General features: G+C 42.8%; 1 protein-coding gene across 3 annotated transcripts; it reads left to right on the top strand.

The window, feature by feature from the left end:
* Window positions 1-279: 279 nt before the first annotated feature.
* Window positions 280-16064, top strand: CCDC62 (coiled-coil domain containing 62). Of its 3 annotated transcripts, XM_064168514.1 has the most exons (14): window positions 281-658; window positions 886-1078; window positions 1629-1735; window positions 2481-2582; window positions 2924-3095; window positions 3181-3282; window positions 4376-4464; window positions 5959-6059; window positions 6638-6747; window positions 6877-7372; window positions 11121-11298; window positions 11937-12068; window positions 13675-13770; window positions 15700-16064. In XM_064168514.1, the coding sequence occupies exons 1-13, from the start codon at window positions 623-625 to the stop codon at window positions 13750-13752; spliced, it is 1896 nt and encodes a 631-aa protein (XP_064024584.1). In that variant the 5' UTR covers window positions 281-622; the 3' UTR covers window positions 13753-13770; window positions 15700-16064. The 3 variants fall into 3 exon arrangements, with proteins under 3 accessions (XP_064024581.1, XP_064024582.1, XP_064024584.1); XM_064168511.1 differs by having other exon boundaries at window positions 280-658; window positions 6638-7372; XM_064168512.1 differs by lacking the exon at window positions 3181-3282 and having other exon boundaries at window positions 280-658; window positions 6638-7372.
* The last annotated feature ends 1480 nt before the right edge of the window (window positions 16065-17544 follow it).

The following is a 17544-nucleotide window of genomic DNA, read 5'->3' as shown; positions in this document are numbered from 1 at the left end:
ACTCGGTACATCCCGCCCTCTACCACTAAAGGTAATTTTCCCCTCGTTTGTTCTGTCTCAGCAGATGGCTTTATTTGGGAACGATCTGGCTGAGGGCACAACCATCTGCAGTTCCGTACGGGCAGCCGCGGGAGTAGAACCTGCGGGGCAGCCGCGGCAGGGGCGGAGCTTCTGCTTAACGGTGGCAGGCGGCAGCCAATCAACGGCTGCGGGGGGCGGGGCGCCGCCGCTACGTCAGGGCGAGGGCGCCGGTGGGTTTGGCGGGCGGTGCTGCAGCGGGGCGAGAGGCTTTGAGTCTGGGGGCGCTGAGGCGCGGGAAGGTTTCGGGAGCGGCGCGGCTGAGGGACGGGGCAAGGCCCAAGAGGTCACGGAGGACTTTGCAGACTTGAGCTGGTGGCGCCTCAGGGCACTCCTCAGGCCCGTGGGCCTTGTCCCGCCCCATCCTGGTCAGTTCCCAACGGCTTACGCTTGTCATTCCTGCAAGGGTTGCCCGGTCAGCAACCGTCGCGGCGGGTTACCGGGTACTGCTTACCTCAGAGGCAACCTCCGCGGTTAGGGTTACGGTCATAAATAATTACCACCATCCTCCAATGCCTGCTGCACCTCTGCTCCCCTATCCCGTATGAGTTCATCACTGCCACATTCTGCTGCACCCCAGGTAAAAAATGAAAGCAAAGTTAACAATCAGAGCTCTGTTTGTAACGTGGGAGTACTCATTGTACTTCAAACAGCCTTACTTAAGGACCGCAAATGGTACCGCAAGTACGAGGATCTTTCTGGGGAATGGTCTTTCTTTGTACTTTGCCTTAAATTCAGACCTCGAGTTTATCAGAGGATTTGTTGCTTCGTGATGTTGAAGTGTGTTCTATATGTTCCCTGTTGTAGAAGCTTAGCTCAGACCTTGAGAACAGCACCATTCAGCAACAGAGGCAAGAAATCCAGCTTTTAACTGCAGAACTGAAAGATCGTGATAAGGAGCTCAATGACATGGTTGCAGTGCATCAGAAACAGCTTCTGGCCTGGGAACGTGACCGGCAGAAAACACTGACTTTAGCTGAGCGATGCAATTTACTAAACAGTAAGTGTGTGCATAAAGATTATGAGCTCCGTCTTTTAAGGCCCCTCAGTAACAGTTTTGCATCACACGAGCTATTTCCTACTCTTCAGCCTTAAATTTCCTTGTCTTCTTTCTGAGATCAAATTTCCCTGATGCTACTAAAGTAATGTGAGCATGAAAGGGGTGTGATGACTAGATGGCCCTTTCTCATTTGAGTATGTAGATGACTCTGGCTTCTGTAGGGAAAAAAACAGATGAAATGGGAAGAGAACAATTTGCATATATGCAGATGTACTGTAGAGCCCTGTGCCCTGAGGTTCTGCTGCACAGCTCTGATGTCACCCTCCAGCTGATCACTTGGCAGTTCTGAATAGCCTTGTTTGACAGGCATGGTACAAAGGTCACCACGAATTTCATAGCCCGTCTGACCTAGGTAGAGAATCCTTTGGAGTATGCAGTGTCAGCATCCACTTGTGACTCAATGTGATTTTAAAGCCTTTATTTCTGACATTTAAAGAATGACATGATGGTAGCTGAGCTTTTTTGCTCACCTCATCTCCTTTATTTTCAGATGAGCTTAAGAAGAGAAATGAAATCATAAAATCCTTGGCACAACAGAAGTTTAAAGAGATGTCTCAAAAAGTAACAGATGCAACTGTTCGCTGTCATGCTCTGGAGGTAGGAGTTGAGTAATGGTCTCATTTTGCAGTCCATGCATGAACAGAGTGCAAGTGGTGTTTGTTTCACTAGTGAATAAATACTTCCTGTTAAGGCTCCTGAGTTGCATTTATCTTTTAGTACAGCACTGTTAGATTAAGGTGTAGCTCTGATTCATTGGGGGGAAAAAAAAGACTAAAAAAGCTTTCCTAACTTAGTGTTTGCTGTTTGCTTATTCTTGGAGAACATTGCTCAGAATCAACTGGCCTCCAAAAACTTCAGGCACTATGTCTGCAAGAGGCAGTGCTGACCCCAGTACAGTTATGGTACTTGTCTGGGAAGTTCCAGATTGGTTTATTTACATCTCTTTGTGACTGTGATTAACATTCTGAGAAGGATTTAAGAATATGGAAATAATTAGTATTCAAGTGCCCTAATTTTTTTAAGTGATTTGGCAATGATAGGTTTATTGGGATAATTTTCCCTCTGTATGCAATACAGTGAAGCAGTGTTGTGTGCTTTCATCTCTCTAATCGGCTTGACTTTAAGATCTACAGGATATTAAGACAAGCAGGTTTGGTTGTAACAAATTAGGCAACAATTTTTACCCCAGTCTTCTTTTCTCCAGATCCTCACAGGTTACACAGAATCTTACATTGCCATTCATGATGTTTAAAAAAAAAAAAGTTGTGCACATCTTTACTGGAAATATAGTGACACTGAGTCACCAAACTAGCAGCTGACACTCTTTGTTTCTGTTCACTAGGAGAAAAATCAAAGTCTCCACTGCTCAGTTTTGGAACTGTCTGCTAAAACAGGCCAGCTGCAGGCAAGGGAACAGGAGCTTCTTACTATGCTTAAGCTGAAGGTAACATCTGTTGTCTCATCAGACACTAAACGCAGTCGGGCTGCAGTGTAGTTATTGGTGACTGTGCCACAGTGGTTTAGTCACCGTTGATCCCACTGCTGTTTAATTCTTAAGCTTGTTTGGGAAGGGAGAAGTGGTCAACAAATAATCTGGTTTATTTTCATGAACAAGCTTGTTCCCTGGCTTTGATTTTTGGGTTGGTTCTTCGGTTGGGTTTTTTGTCATCAAGAGCTCAGATGAAAGTAGCTGTAACACTGCGGTAGGATGTTCTGTTGTTCAGTCAAAATCCACATGCTGAAGATAAAATGATAATCAAGAATAAATTCTATTTGGTATTTCAGGATGAGGCTATACTTGAAACAACTGATCACATTACTGAGTTTACATCTAAATTCAGAAAGCTGGAAAGTGCACTGCGTGCAGCAAAGGTGGAGAAATTCAATCTCAACAGGAAAATAGAAGATCTCACACTGAGACTGAAAGAATTGATAGTAGAAAGAAATAAGCTGAAAGGTAAATGTTTATACTGGGCACCTAATTCAGTGCAGACCAGTGTGATTCCTTTTCATTTTGGGAAATACTGCATTTTGTTTTAAAGATGACCTCTGTGAAAAGGTGAAAGAAAATAATAAGCAGGAGGAAGAAATCATTCAGCTCAGACAAGAAAATGGCTGCTTGAGGGATGAGCTCGTGCTCACTGGTAAGTGTGGGCAGTTGGCATTTCATGCCTTAGCTTTCAACAGCTTAGAAATTTTTCTGGGCAACAAAAGTTCACCTGTGAAGGAGGCAGCTTCTTAGCGCCTTTCCTGCAGCTTAACAAAGGTTATGCCTTTGTGTGTCACTCTGTGAGAGCAGTATTTAGGACTGCTGCAGGAACAGCAGATAAATCCTGTAAAAGCACAAAGTTCACCAATATGATGAGACATGAAGGAGTGAATGACTCAAAGGATTCTGTCTTGAAAATGTTTGAGACTTTGATGTCTCCTGTGGTATTAATACAATAAATGGGGCTAACATTGTCCCTTGTGACTTAGGTTACCTAGAAAGTGGTAACCTACTGAAAAGAAGCCACATGTAAAACCTTAGGGCCTGGGAAATTACCAGCCCATTCACACTCTCCCGTGTTTCTATGGAAGAATTATGTTTAGGAATTCACCTTTTGTTTAACTGATAGGTTTGTGTTAGACAATTTAATAGGCAGGACTCAGCAAATAGCAACTTACTGTGTTGATAGCTTCACTTTGGGTTTGGGCAGAGAGAAAGTCTCCTGTATTGCAGTGGATAGAAAAGCAGGCCAGTTGTTGCTTACAGACAAGCAATATACCTCAAAAGATGATGTGACCAAAGGTGATGTCTTGTGTGAGATTATTTACTTGCCAGTCACTTTTTATCTGCCATTACCTTTGACACCTTTGATCCCATGTCTTCTTGTTTTAAAAACGTCAGTAGTGGGAAGTATTTCCCAGCACTTCCCTGTACAAAGCACAGATTAGAATTTACTGGATTTCCTTTCTGTGGAATAATGTTAACATGATAAAATAAAATCAGTTATTGAAATAGGATGCTGGTAAAACAAAGTTAATTGATGGTGAAAAGTCTGAGGACTCTGCTCTGTTGGCCTGTGGGTTTTGTGCTCTTTTTATTTGGAGGAGAAACAGATCCTGTTGATCTTAAGAAAATGCTCGTGTTTTGGTTAAGCACCTGCTTCTGCTGCTGCAGAAATAGACAGTAACAAATGTAATGCACTTGCTTTGTGTCTAAGTAATGCAGAAACTGTCTGTGTTTTGAAACAGTTGAGAAAGCAAAGAGAGTGGAGCAGCTTCTTCAGTTTGCCAAGTCTAAACAAGCACGGACTAACACTGAGCTAGAAAGTTTGCGACAGGTACAGCCCTAATTGTGTGTCCATTCTGAGATTATCAGGGCGTTTTTCAATAACTTCATATCTGTGTGGAGCACTATAAAAAACTTAGATCTTGCTGTTCTTAATTAAGATTAAAAAATAAACAAAGAAATTTGTCATTTCTGCCATGCTGGGAACCCTATAGGATGTTGATTTTAAATTGGATGCGGTTAAAATTAAACCCCCAAGGTACCAATCCTTGTATTTGTATGAGCTTTTAGCCTTTTTATACATAATTGTATTTGCTTGGTACTACAGTGAGTAAATACCTCCCTCACAGCAGTAAAAGTTGGGCACCCAGTTGAGATAACCATTCGTCAGTGTGTGTGTATAAGCAGAGGAGTCATGTGAAGGGCAGTGGGAATGGGGCAGGCTGCCTCATACACCTGCCCAAGGTGAACTTGTGCAGCACAAAGGGACATGGTGTTCTGAAAGATTTGTTTTTCCAAAGAAACTTAAGCCTACTGTTTTCATTCTGGAGGTTCTCAAGGTGTTATTATTGCAAATAATTGATCAATGTGTTATCTTCTGTGGCAGCTTACAAAAAAGAGTAGAATCACGGAGTGGTTTGGGTTGGAAGAGACTTTAAAGATCATGTAGTTCCTGGCAGGGACATGTCTCCTAGACCAGGTTGCTTAAGGCCACATCCAACCTGGTCTTGAACACTTGCAGGGTTGGAGCCTCCACAGGTTCCCTGGACAACTTGTTCCAGTGCCTCACCACCCTACTGGGAAAGAATTTCCTCCTAATGTTTAGTCTAAATCCAGTTTCTTCCAGTTTGAAGCTGTTACTCCATGCCTTGGTAAAAGGTCCTCTCCATGTCTCTTGTAATCAATCCCTTTCAAATACTGGAGGGCTGCTCTGAGGTCTCCCCAGAGACTTCTCTTCCCCAGGCTGAATAACCCCAACTCTCTCAGCCTGTCCTTACAGGAGAGGCACTCCAGCCCCCTGATCATCTCCATGCTCCTCCTCTGGACCTGCTCTAACAGTCCCACATCCTTGTGTTTGGGGGCTCCAGAGCTGGACACAGGCCTCCAGGTGGGGTGTCATGATAGCAGAGCAGAATGGGAGAATCACTTCTCTTCAACCTGCTGCCCAGGCTGCTGGGGATGCAGCTCTGCTGGGAAAACCAAATGCCACAACCATCATTCCATGTCCTGTAAGTCTGTATAACTTTGACCAATGTAATAACAACATGTATTAATTATCAAATAACAGTAATGATACTGTATGTGTGCTTCAGTGTGGTTCCATTTTAGAAGACCACTGCAGTCTTCTAACAGATGCATGCAGAGATGGCCCCTTAGATCTGGAAGCCTTAGCCTTTGACAACAGTTTGATTACAGGTAGTGGTTTATATAAAGGGTAAACTTGGGTTCTGAGGGTATATTTGGAAGTCAAGTGATGCATTAATACCTAATGATAATGTTCCTTCGCTTCAGACTTTCACTAATGAGCATTACTATCTTTAAACAGATCTACCAGAAACAGCAGTGTGACTTGCAATTTCTTCATGTCAGTTTGGAGAGCTCTCAGGAATTAAGGCAAAAGCATGTAAAAGCAGCTCATGAAGGGAGGTAATTTTTTTTCTTTCTTTTTTTGGTGGTTTGCTCTTAGAAAAAGACTTCACTGTTCAGCCACAATTAACATCCTAAATGAGCTGTGTGCTGTGTCAAGATACTTTTGCTGGTCTCAGCCACAAATATCCAGTGAAGCTGTTGTACCTTTTTTCACTTGGTTAAGAGGCACTGTGAGTGTCAGTCACAGAATAAAGGGCTGTCTGCAGGCTAAACAGTTAATGTTTTTATTAGGAGTGGAATAGGCTGGTGGTAGGGGTGTTAATCTGGCCTGCTGCTACTTTTGTTTAGAAATCAAAGTTTATTTTGCTTTCAGCTGAGGAAATTGATGCATATCTTGGAGATTCAGACAGAACCACCATACTATGTAAAACTCTTAGACTGATTTTGGAATGTGCCAGCCAAATCTGGCCAGGCTTTAGCTGGGTTTTGACAGGATGCGGCTGCCTGTTGGTATATGAAGTACCACAGAGCCATGGCTACAGCCTCTGGTTAATGTATAGCTTTAACCTTCAGTACAAATATGTGTGCTCTTTAATTGCAGCATTCTGACTGTTTTCTTTGTCATGCTGTTGTAGCATAGATCTGACATGCTCTATCCCTGAAAGTAACAGCGAGACAGACTCGGTTAGTTCTGAGGGCAGCCGCGAGATATACAAGGAGCGTAGAACTGAACAGGCTCCAAAAGGTAGGGTAAAAACCACCTCTGAGATGTGTGAAGCAGATAATAGACTGTTACTGAGTGCATCAGACACAGAAGAAACTACCTCAGAGCACTTAAAACAAGAAGTTGTGAAAGTCTTGTTTGCCCTCACAGAAGAAGAAAAGCAAGATGTTGCATCAAGCAGTGATGAGCTAGACAGCAAAGCATTTTGCAAAGCAAACTACACAATGCCATTGAGAAACAGGGATATGTCTCAGAATGAAGTGGAAAGCAGAGAGCAGCAAACCTTTGAGTCGCCTTTAACCGAAAGTGAGCATTGGCTTAACATCAGTTCCTGTGCGGAGTCACAAAGTCCTTTGACCCAGAACACATCTGGCAAAACTGATAGTGAAAAGAAAACCTGGCGAGAGAGAACTGAAATTGTGTTTTATCAAAAGAGCAGAGAGGCTCCTGCTGTGGTTCACAAATCTGAATCTGATTCCTCTAGTGATAACTTCAATGTGGAAAGAGATGCCAGGTGGAAGCCAGTATCAGATCTGGAATGGCTGGAGATTTTCAAACCCATAAGTGGAGATGGAAGTGCATGGCATGGAAAAGATTGCAGCTGTCTCAGGAGTGAACAAGAGATGAAATGTGCCAGCTCAGAAAGGTTATGTGCTTGTTACATTTAAGAAATAGATATGTACAAGGTGGAGTCATGTAGAAACTTGGGTGGAAAAGCTCTCAATGATTTGTATTATCCCAAGTGATGTTTAAGGTGACTGATGGTTTAAAATCAGTCTAGCAGCTTGGAAAGTAGTAAATTTGAAATAAGTTAAAATAGGTTTAAAGTATCATGGGTTTTTTTTTAATGCCTTTATTGTTTTGTATCTCTTATCCCCGAGAGCTGTGTGGGCAGAAGGAGCTGTGGTACTACATAACTTGCCAAAAACTGATTGAGAAAGATGCAGGTTGAAAAAAAATCTTAGCATTTCTTTAAAGTCCCCAGATGCTGCTTGTAAATTTGTTGAGTAAGATATGTTCTGGCCAGAGCTGGCCTTACACAGTGATGTTTCTGTAAGGCAAGAAACAAACCTCGATTTCATGTGAAGCTTTAGGGACTCTGTTATTTCTGTTGAGAAATCACACAGTGGCTGGGCAGGAATGTAGGACACAGCTCTTCAGCACAGGCTGCTTTCCTTTCAGGGCTAAAAGAGGAGATGGCAAGATTTAAAGAACAGCAATCTGTCCACTCTCCAGTGCATCGCTGTTTGTGAGACTCTGTCCCTGTATTTCTGTTTGGAGCAGAAAAAGGATGTGTGGTTGGGGATGAGCAGAATGAGGTTTCTAATGCTGGGAAGTGCTGGAAAAATACTCAGGTGTCTCAGTGGAATTGGAAAGTATCTGAGATAGGAATGCTGCTTTGCACTTACAGAAGTGGTTTTATGCCTGCACAAGCAAGGCTTTCAGAGTTCTAACTTTCTATGGATCTGTTGTGTTGGTTCCTCTTATTTCCTTTCCAAAACTTGACTGACTTAACAGCTCTATTCTAGAAGGATTTCTGAAGTTTTACAGAGATTTCGTAGCTGCCTCTTAGAGGAGGAGGAGGAGTAGCTTTGCAGTTGCTAGTTCAACCAGTAGAGTAAATGAGCAGCTGTTTAAACCTGCTAAGAATTTCAGCCAGCCAGTCTGCCCAGAATCCAAATGTATGATATGGAATGTTATGGAATGGAAATACCTGATGTAAGGATACTTTCCTTCTGTGTTGCTTTTCAAGCAAAAATATCCTGGAAGTGATTACTGCAGTGAGACAGACCTGTTCAGAGACAAGGTGGATGGGCAGCAATTGGTAAAGAATGCTGTCCTGGCACATTCCCATGTTGCTTAGCTGAGCTTCACCCTCTGTGGACTCTAGTTTCCACTGTCCATAAATCATTAAAAAGGCTCCATTCCCTGTACATCTGCCCTGACCTTTCTTACCTGGTCCCCCCAGCAGCACAAATGGCACCCTATCATCTCTCCGAATCTCTTTTAATACTGAATGCTGAAAACTGCTTTCACTTTTTGTCTTATCCTTAAGAGAATTTTAGGGGAGAAGGAATCAATACAAGCTGGGAAGTGCAAATGGAACAGATAACCTTCAGAAAGAGAGGGCTCTCTGCCCAGCTGGGATTTGCTGCTGAGCTATCAGGTTTTCTCAATGCCCACATTTGGTCTTTGGGGCCCTGTAACTGGGTTTAGATTGTCTCAGTGCAAATCCCAAATGCTGCTGTCCAGCCTCTGCTGGCTCTGATTTGCCAGTGAATAAATTCTCACCTCATAAACAGGAGGGAGGCAGCAGGATTGCAGTCTGCAGTGTGGTCTTCTGGGAAGGTATTAATGGCAGAGACCAAACACAACATTCCTCCTGGGACTTGAATCTGGATCCTCCAGTTTTCCATTGCTGGCTCCATAGTGCTGATGATGTATTTTGTGTGTAGGGAAGGGTGCTGGCACCTCCCTGTCAGCCCAGCAAATATTTTTGACATGAGTTCTTGAATTCTGGAACGGCCAACAAGAAGGTTATTAACACAGTCAAATACCTTATCCAATTGCAAGAGGGATTGTGAAATAGCATAGTGGTGGAATCGTTTCTGTGTGCTCTTAGTGACTTCATTTATGTTGAAACAACATTTGCTGCCTTTGTGTTTTCACACTCTGTTCTGGTTTTAAAGCTGGAGAGTCAGCAGCTACTTGTTCAGTCTGCTTCTTCTGGACTAAGCCACTCATTCCTTAAGCTGTCTCCCAACCTCAAAATCAAACCTGTTTCTATCCTCCCTCCCGTCCTATGTGTTCAGGGCTGGCTGTGTTCATTCCATCTCCTCACATCCCCTGTTTTAGGCAGCTACAGCTTGTTTGCTCACATCTCTCCAGAGCATTTCCTTGTCACAAGCACACAAACAGGAGCATTTCTCTTAAAAGAAATCCTGTTGTATCACCAGAGAAGTCAAATGAGACACAGCAGACACTTGGAGCTGGCATCTCTCATGAGGACTTTTTCTTAGGTTGACTGTCATTTAAAAATATCCCTTTTTGTAACACTCTTGGCAGATATGGACTGTGGTGTTCCACCAAAATAAGCACCTAGAGAATATTTAATGAGATGTAAAAGTGAAGGTAGTATTTTCTTTACAGTTTTCTTTAATTATTTTCCCAACCCAGGCAGTGCTTAGCACTGTGCTGCTTTTGTTCAGAAGCATGAGGAATACAGAAGTGCTATAGTGGTTGCTATTTTACTCTTTTTAAAGACTGCATGAAGTGGAAATTAGCAGCTGAAAGTGAAATGCACTGCATAGCTTGAAACTGCTAGCAGAAACCACAGCACGTCTCTGTACAAGCCACAGACAGCAGGCAGTGCTGTGTGAAAACACAGCCCAGAGGACATAAGGTGCTGCTGGGCTATTGTACTGCTGAAGTAGGTGATCAAGATCATTTCAAAGGTGCTACAGCTTTTATTATTTCTAGTCTGAGGTTGTGGTTAATTGAGGCTGGAGCTGAGTGAGAGATTTGGCACGTTTTGATAAAATAGTGATTTCAGGAATTGAAATTGAGAATGATTCTTTTCTCCAGGGTAGCCTGTAATGGGAAAGGTTAGGCAGAAGCTTCAATCACTTGACATGCTAAAGGGCTTTTGTATTAGGACAAGCTTGGGATGGCTGCGAGTCAGTGTTGGACAGTAATGATGTGCAGGGTATCGTTTGTTGCTTTTAACTGTTGATTAAATCGTTTTTCAGATATTCCTAAATGCACTTGGATATATCTAGTGCTACATCAAGGTTTTTGTTTTGCTTTAAAACCTAGGAGAAGATGCCTCCCAGCAGATTGTATGCTTCAGCTCCAACCTGAAATGTTAGTCAGGCAACTGGCTTTAATCACAGTTTGCCCCAACAGCCCTTCACAGTTTACTGCTGTATTTAAAAATAAATAAAATAAAGGCACTTTGGGAAAGCTCTGCTGTGATCTCCAAGTGAGATGATGGCTCTGCAAGACTGTGAAATTCCCTTGAAAAGTACAGCTACAAATATTAATTTGCTTAATGATTGATTAAAAAGGAAAAAAAATAGAGTACCAGAGTACTGGGAGGAACTAAATGCTGCCTTTTGTGTGCTCTCTGCAAGGTTAAATAGATACCTGAGCACATGGCAGAGTGTTCTTGAAACTGCTTGAATGTCAAACTGTAGTGTTCAGAGGATGAAACTGATCTACTGAAGCTGTTAAACATGAAAACTACTCTGAGGAACAGAGTAATCTCACATGCTGGATGTTTTTTCTTGGCTCAGGGCTCATATTTTTTTATGTTGTCCCCTGATTTTCCTTTGAAAGTTTGACTCAAAAGGATGGTGATACTCTTTCTGGCAATGTCTTTATTTTTTTAACAGTGAAGAGAATGTGGACTTGGATTCTTTTCACTTGGATTCTATCTGTTTGACATCCACCCAGAAAAGAGACAAGTCTCAAACATGTGAGAAAACCTCTGATGAAGACTTCCCTCTGGAGATCAATCACCTTTCAGGGACTAAGCCAACAAATAGATGCTGCAAAACTGCCATGGACCAAGTCAGTATTTTATTGCTGAATGTACTGCATTAATTTTAATCTTTTTGATTAATTTTAAGGGGAATTGTGACTGATGATAGGAAAGCAAATACCTGGCAGCATGAAAGACCTAGGGACTCAAATAATGACACAGCAGGCTTAAATCAAAGGTGATAATATATTTTTTCCTAAGTGTCTCCTTGTTATCTCAGTATGTCTTGAACAGCGTGAGTTAAAAATAAAACAAAACCAGGTTTTGAATTGGAAATCTTTAGGATTATAAATGCTGAGTAATTGGTATATGCAGTAAAGCACAGTATCTGAATATGCTTGGACACAGTTCTTAGAAGCTATTGGGCAGTGTTTTTTTCACTTGTCCTGCCTGGTTTTCCTTCTTTCCCATATCTTTGTTCTCCCCTTATTCAGTGAGGTACTGCTGATCATGCACCTCATATACAAGCATCTGAAGATGTTAGAAAGCCAACACTAGGAAAGACCTCTGTGCTTATTAGAAACACTGTCTAGCATCAGGAGCAGTGTTCTGTTGTAGTATTTTGAAGTGAGACATTTCAAAATGCTGATTCTTCCTACATTCTAATTCTTTGATCTATTCCAAAGAAATCATCTAATAACTTTGACTCACTTTCTGTCTCCTCCAGGATGCCAGTTCCCCCATAAGCAAGCTGCGGCATGCGCTGGCCGACTATCGACAGATGATTGCTGATCTGGAGCTTAGCACTCTCCTCCAAGCAACCCCTCACTGCAGCCCCGACAGGAGCAATGCTAACAGGGTATATATGTCTCTCCCATGATTCAAGTGGCCTGGAGTTGTGACTGTGAACATCTTTTTCCCTTATGCTTGACTTGTGCTATGACATTACAAGCAACATCCTCTTTGGGCTTTGCTAAAGAGAAAATTCCTGCATTCCTTACTATGAAGTGCTTGGATTTTTTTTTTTTATGGGATTCTTTATGGCTGCTCAAGGTCATGACAGGATTTGACTTCTGCATGTGTCTAAACAGATGGAAGGAAGAAGTAATTTTGGAGCAAGCTGTGGGAGGTCTGGAGAAAAGCGAACATGAGTATGACTTAGATTGTGCGAGTGGTTGTTTATGCTAGGAGTATTTGTGGAAAGGAAAGTATAGGAATAGGTGATACATAGAATAGTTTTGTATGTGAATTTAAGCCAGACTCTCAGCTTAAATAAGCTTAGAGGGGTTGTGTGCTAATAGTTTTAGTTCCTTCATTTCAAGGTCAGAGAACACACTCAGTGGTCAAGGAAAATAATCTGTGTGTAGCTGCCATGGCAGTTTATTTTCTGAACGGGAGTGCTGCTAGGGAGTTTCTGTCTGGAGTATGTGGGCAGTAGAGACCACTTATTTCCTTCATAAATAACCATCAGAATTTTTGCCTTGTTTGGCAAGGAGGTTGTCCCAGTTATTGCTAGAAATGGGTAGATTTGTGCTGATCTCAAAGGGCAAATTTAGCCTTTTGTTTTGAAGCAGGCTCCTAACATGAACGCAGCTTGCTGAAACCTCGGCTTTCTCCTGAGAGCTATTGCCTCTCTGAAAATGTTGCACTTCATTTAGCCTTAGATGAACTCGAGCAGAACAGTGTTACTGTAAGTAATAAACAAAGCAATTTTGATAACATTCACAACCATAAAACCTTAGCTGTGCTAAGACTGACTGACAGAGAAGTGCCAGCGTTTGCATCAGCTGAAAGGGTATTTTGTTCTGAAGTTCATCTGCAGCATTCCATTCAGCGTGAAAGACAGCAGCAGTGTAGTCTTCTGCAAAGACTGTCTTGTAGGAGGGATTCCTGAAAAGCTCTCTACAAAACAGTGGTTGCTTGTGGCCATTGCCCAGCCCCATCAGCTGTCTGCTGGCTCCTGCTTACTGGTTGGCACATCTCAGCTCGACTCAACCGGCTGTTCCTTAGTAGTGAGCATGACTCTGCTTTAGAACCTGGAGCTTGGAAATTTGCTTCTTGTTCAGAACGGTTGCTTTAGTGGATAGAAAGTAAAGCAGGCTGGTGTTTGCTGGCAGGGATAGCTTCTGAACCACATCAGTAAAACTTTGATCTACTTTCAGAGTGGGTCTGGGTAAAAACTTGCCAAGCGTGTTTTGCTTAATCTATGCAGGCAAACTAATCTGTGCTTAAAACCAGGTTTACCTGCAGCTGTTTGCAACTGTGCTTTAAAGCATCCTACATATCAAATGTAACGCTTCGTGTTTCATCAGTAAGGATTTGTATGTATTGCATTCTGTGCCCTGCTTGGGTGAGGGAGGAGAAGAGGGGAATTAAAAAGCATGACCTTGCTGCTCACCAGTTTGAACCTGGCAGCTCTGTAATTTTTATGATCTGTGTTCTTTGATTTTTGCTTTACAATATAGACACCAGAACTTGCAGAGACTTCTCACAGAACCCAGCTACCTGCTGCAGAAGAAAGAGATTCGTTGTCTTGTCTATGATGTTCTGTGAGCACGAAGGTATTTTCATCTTGATTTTATTTTTGGTTGAGGTTTTTGTAAACACATCTGCAGTATTAATACAAGTTATGGATTTCAAGATGAGCCTGGCACAAGGTCCTAAGTGCACTCCTGAATGCATTTCCAGTAAAACCCTTGTGAGTACTGGAACAGCAAAGATACTAAGGCAGCAAATAATTCCTTTACTCAAGCAATTAAACTTCCCTCAAGCATGTCCCTCATCCTCTGGGCAGTAAGATCTCACAACTCCATTCCAAGTACCTACACACTACTTATTGTGGTTAAAATCCTTCTGTGTGTTACAGATAAAAGGATCAAGGATGTGAACATTGTTGAATAAGGGACAGGGAAGTGTTTTTCTGTGCCACAGCCAAGGGCTGCTTTAGCATATTGTTCCTGGGCTCAGAACTCCAAAAGTAGAAGGTATTGAATCTCTGTTCAGAATATAGAACACAGCCTTGCCCAGAGGAGGTTGTTTTTTTTTTAATCAGGAAATTTCTTACTCTCTATTTGTTCTACTGATGTGAATCAGTTGCTTCCAGTAGGCACCATGTTGTCTGGTTCTGTGGACAAAAGAGTAACCAGATATGGTTAAAATGCTGAACACCACTTGAAACTGAATAGGATCTAGTGACAAACTGGGGGGGAAAATGTCAGGAAAAGAAATCTCTCAGTGCAGACGCAACCCAAGCACATGTCTGCAGAGGGAAGTTACTGCACAGCAAGCTGGAGTGCCAAGCTATGTGGCACTGGATTTCTCCAGTGGGAGCTGATGCTCAGATTGTCTCCCTCAGTGTATTCAGATTGCAGTCTCTGAGCTGTTTCTCCCCTGTGAATCCAAACCCCCGTGCCCCTGGGGAGTGGTGATGGTTTCTGGCACCCTTGTGTTCTGATGCTTCTGCATTAAGACCAGAGACACCACTAAGTCTTCTGTCAGAGTGAGTTGGGTCTGCTTATGGCACGCTAATGGGGCTCTCGTAGGAAGTGGGTGCTGAGTAGCTGGAATGCCAGCCCTTCCATCAGAGCACAGCACAGAGTTCTCCTAAAAAGAGCCCTACAGTAAAAGAAGCTGGAGGTTTACAGATCGAAGCCAGCACTGTGACTTGCATCCTGAAAGCACTGAAGTTAAAAAGTTCAGGAGCAAATCCCCAAAACTGCTGAGCACCATGCTGATACAGCAGAGTGCTCAGCATGTGCTCACCCTGCAGGAATCATCTCGTTTGCTTCAAGTGAGAAAGAGTTGGTGGGACAAATGTACACACAATCCACTGTAGATCCATGGCAAGGATTTGTGACTTTGCAAGACTCTGGCTGCTGCATAGTTCTTATTTTCTGCCTTTACTAAAAGGCTTTGAATCAATGTGAGGAGGTAACTGCAGAGCAGCTTTTGCAGAGTTAATAGGACCAGAAATAACTCAAGTTTGTTCAATTTCATGTAAAGAAATGATTCAACTGATTTGATTGGACTTGTTTTTCCATATTGCTTTGCAGTCACTTGCAGGCAGGTGCACTGATAAACGTTAGGGTAATTTCCTCACTGGTCCCATTCAGCAGTCACTTGTTCTTCCTTTAAAGATTGGGTGGGGGAAGAGTTGAAGAACAAAAGAGGAAAGCAGTGAGGAAGTAAATACGTTTTCAGTTTTGGACACCAGAGCATGTGCCACTGCTCATAAACTGCGAGTCAGTGGCTAGCCAAGGGCATAAAGATCCCTCCTTTGTGCAAAACAACCTGGGAGGTTTTATTTCACAACACTGCAGCCATGTCCCTGACACTGTTGTCTTTCTGTGCAGTGTTTGGTTTACCTTTCTCCTCTTCGTGCTTTTGTTCTACATTTCCATTCTGTTTGCCTTGTGAAAATTCATAGAGCGAATTGTCACGTGTGATCGCTTCATATAATTTAGAGGAACTTTTCCTGTCATTTAATACAGGTCTTTGCCTTCCTGCAGTGGCTGAAGAAGTTTCCAAGACAGAATTAATTTTGAGAACTGAAGACCATCAACCCATCAGCTGCAGTGGAAAGTTACCTCATTTTTTTTTCCATGGCTCTCTTGAGTGTTTGAAAAACTCACAAGTAGCAAAGTGATGTGACTCTGCAGGAGTGTTTTTTATCCTGAAATAAAACATAGAATTATGCCAAGATTAACAGAACTATTTTTATAGCTGAGCTCTCAGGTTAAATACTGGCTTGTTTTTGAAGAGTCTTAAGTGTGTGGTTGTTACAACACAGGAACTATTTTTCTGTCTTCTTTTATGGTGGCTCAGAAATATTTATAGCGTATGACACAGCCAAGCATTCCTTGTTTTGTTAGTTCATTGTTTTTGTTCTGGACTTCTTGCCATGTAGGGAGAGATTAATAATGTTTATAGGAAGTTCTCAATTAGCCTTGTAACCGGGAACTGCCTCTGACATTGTCGAAAGGGGAAAGCTGGCACCCGAAGGTGGGCAGCCCTCCCTCCTTCATTAGGCTGGGGCTTTTTATTCAGGGTCAGGTGTGTGGATGGGCTCTGTTAGCACCCTGCAGCAGCAGCAGCAGCCCAGCATGATCTGGCTGGCTGTATAGTGTTGAAACGTTTTTTTATCTTGGCCTATCAGGCAAGATGTGTGCCATTGTCACAACCTGAGCACTTTTTAACTTCTTTGATCTTTTAGTTAAATAAAGGCAATGCCTTTAATGGACAGTCCAACGCATTTAGTATCTAATTTATGATGGTTCCCTGGGATGTATGACAGCAACTGCTGGAGCCATGAACGGGCCACTCAGTCATGTGGGGTTTGAGTGTTTTGGGACACTCAAGCCAAGCTTACACTGCTGAGTGCTGTGCCTGCGTTTTCCCTGCGTGGGGAGCACTGAGGTGGGAGTCTCTGGCTCTGTTTACTGCCACAAATTAGTTGCAGTGAAATACAGTGCTCACACCAGGGTTTGTTATGGTTAACTCTTTCATTTATTTTTTTCCTTTATCTTTTAATTACCTTTTAATTCCTTTATTGATAGCCTCAAAATTGATTGACCCATTCTGATCATAGCTGCTGTGCTCCAGCCTTTTCTCCTCCTTGCCTACAAGTGTTACCCACAGAGGGAATCACAGCTTCTTAGGTATTACTTAAGTTTCCACAAGCCTTTAAAGCTGCAAAGCTTGATTCCTCTACCTGCAGAAGCTCCATCCCCAAAATCTGCTGCAGTGGCTGTGACAGAAATTTTCCCCAAAAAGCCCCTGGTAACAATACAGTGCTGATGCTGAAGCTGTCCAGCTATACCACATGTCAACCCCAAGAGGATTTTGTGTTGAGGCTGCCCTGGGTTTGTGGGATGGGAAGAAGAGGAATGATTTGGTTCATTTATTCAGGCACCAAGTGACTTAGAAACCAAATGTGTTACCTACTGCCTTCTGAGGCTCATCTAGAAACTGAAGCTGCCCCAAACTCAGCTGCCTTATTTCTGGAAGCATTACCAAATCCCCAGGGAGGGCCTTTGCTATTGTATTCTCCTACTGAATTATTATTAAAACAAAGCTTCTGTTCAGCTCCGGCCTGCTCCCCGTGGGGGTGGATGTGTGCTCTGCTGCCTGACTTTTCTAAAGAATCACAGAATTATTTGGGTTGGAAGGGATCTAAAGGTCATCTAGTCCAGGCCTCCTGCAGTGAGCAGGGACATCTTTAACTAGATCAAGTTGCTCAGAGCTCTGTCCAACCTGACCTGGAATGTTTCCAGGGATAGGGCATTTAGCACCTTTCTGGGCAACCCAAGCCAGTGTCTCCCCACCCTCAGTGTAAA

Source organism: Pogoniulus pusillus, chromosome 30 (genome assembly GCF_015220805.1).
Source record: "Pogoniulus pusillus isolate bPogPus1 chromosome 30, bPogPus1.pri, whole genome shotgun sequence".
Lineage (NCBI taxonomy): Eukaryota > Metazoa > Chordata > Aves > Piciformes > Lybiidae > Pogoniulus > Pogoniulus pusillus.
This window is presented reverse-complemented; position numbering and strand designations above follow the sequence as displayed.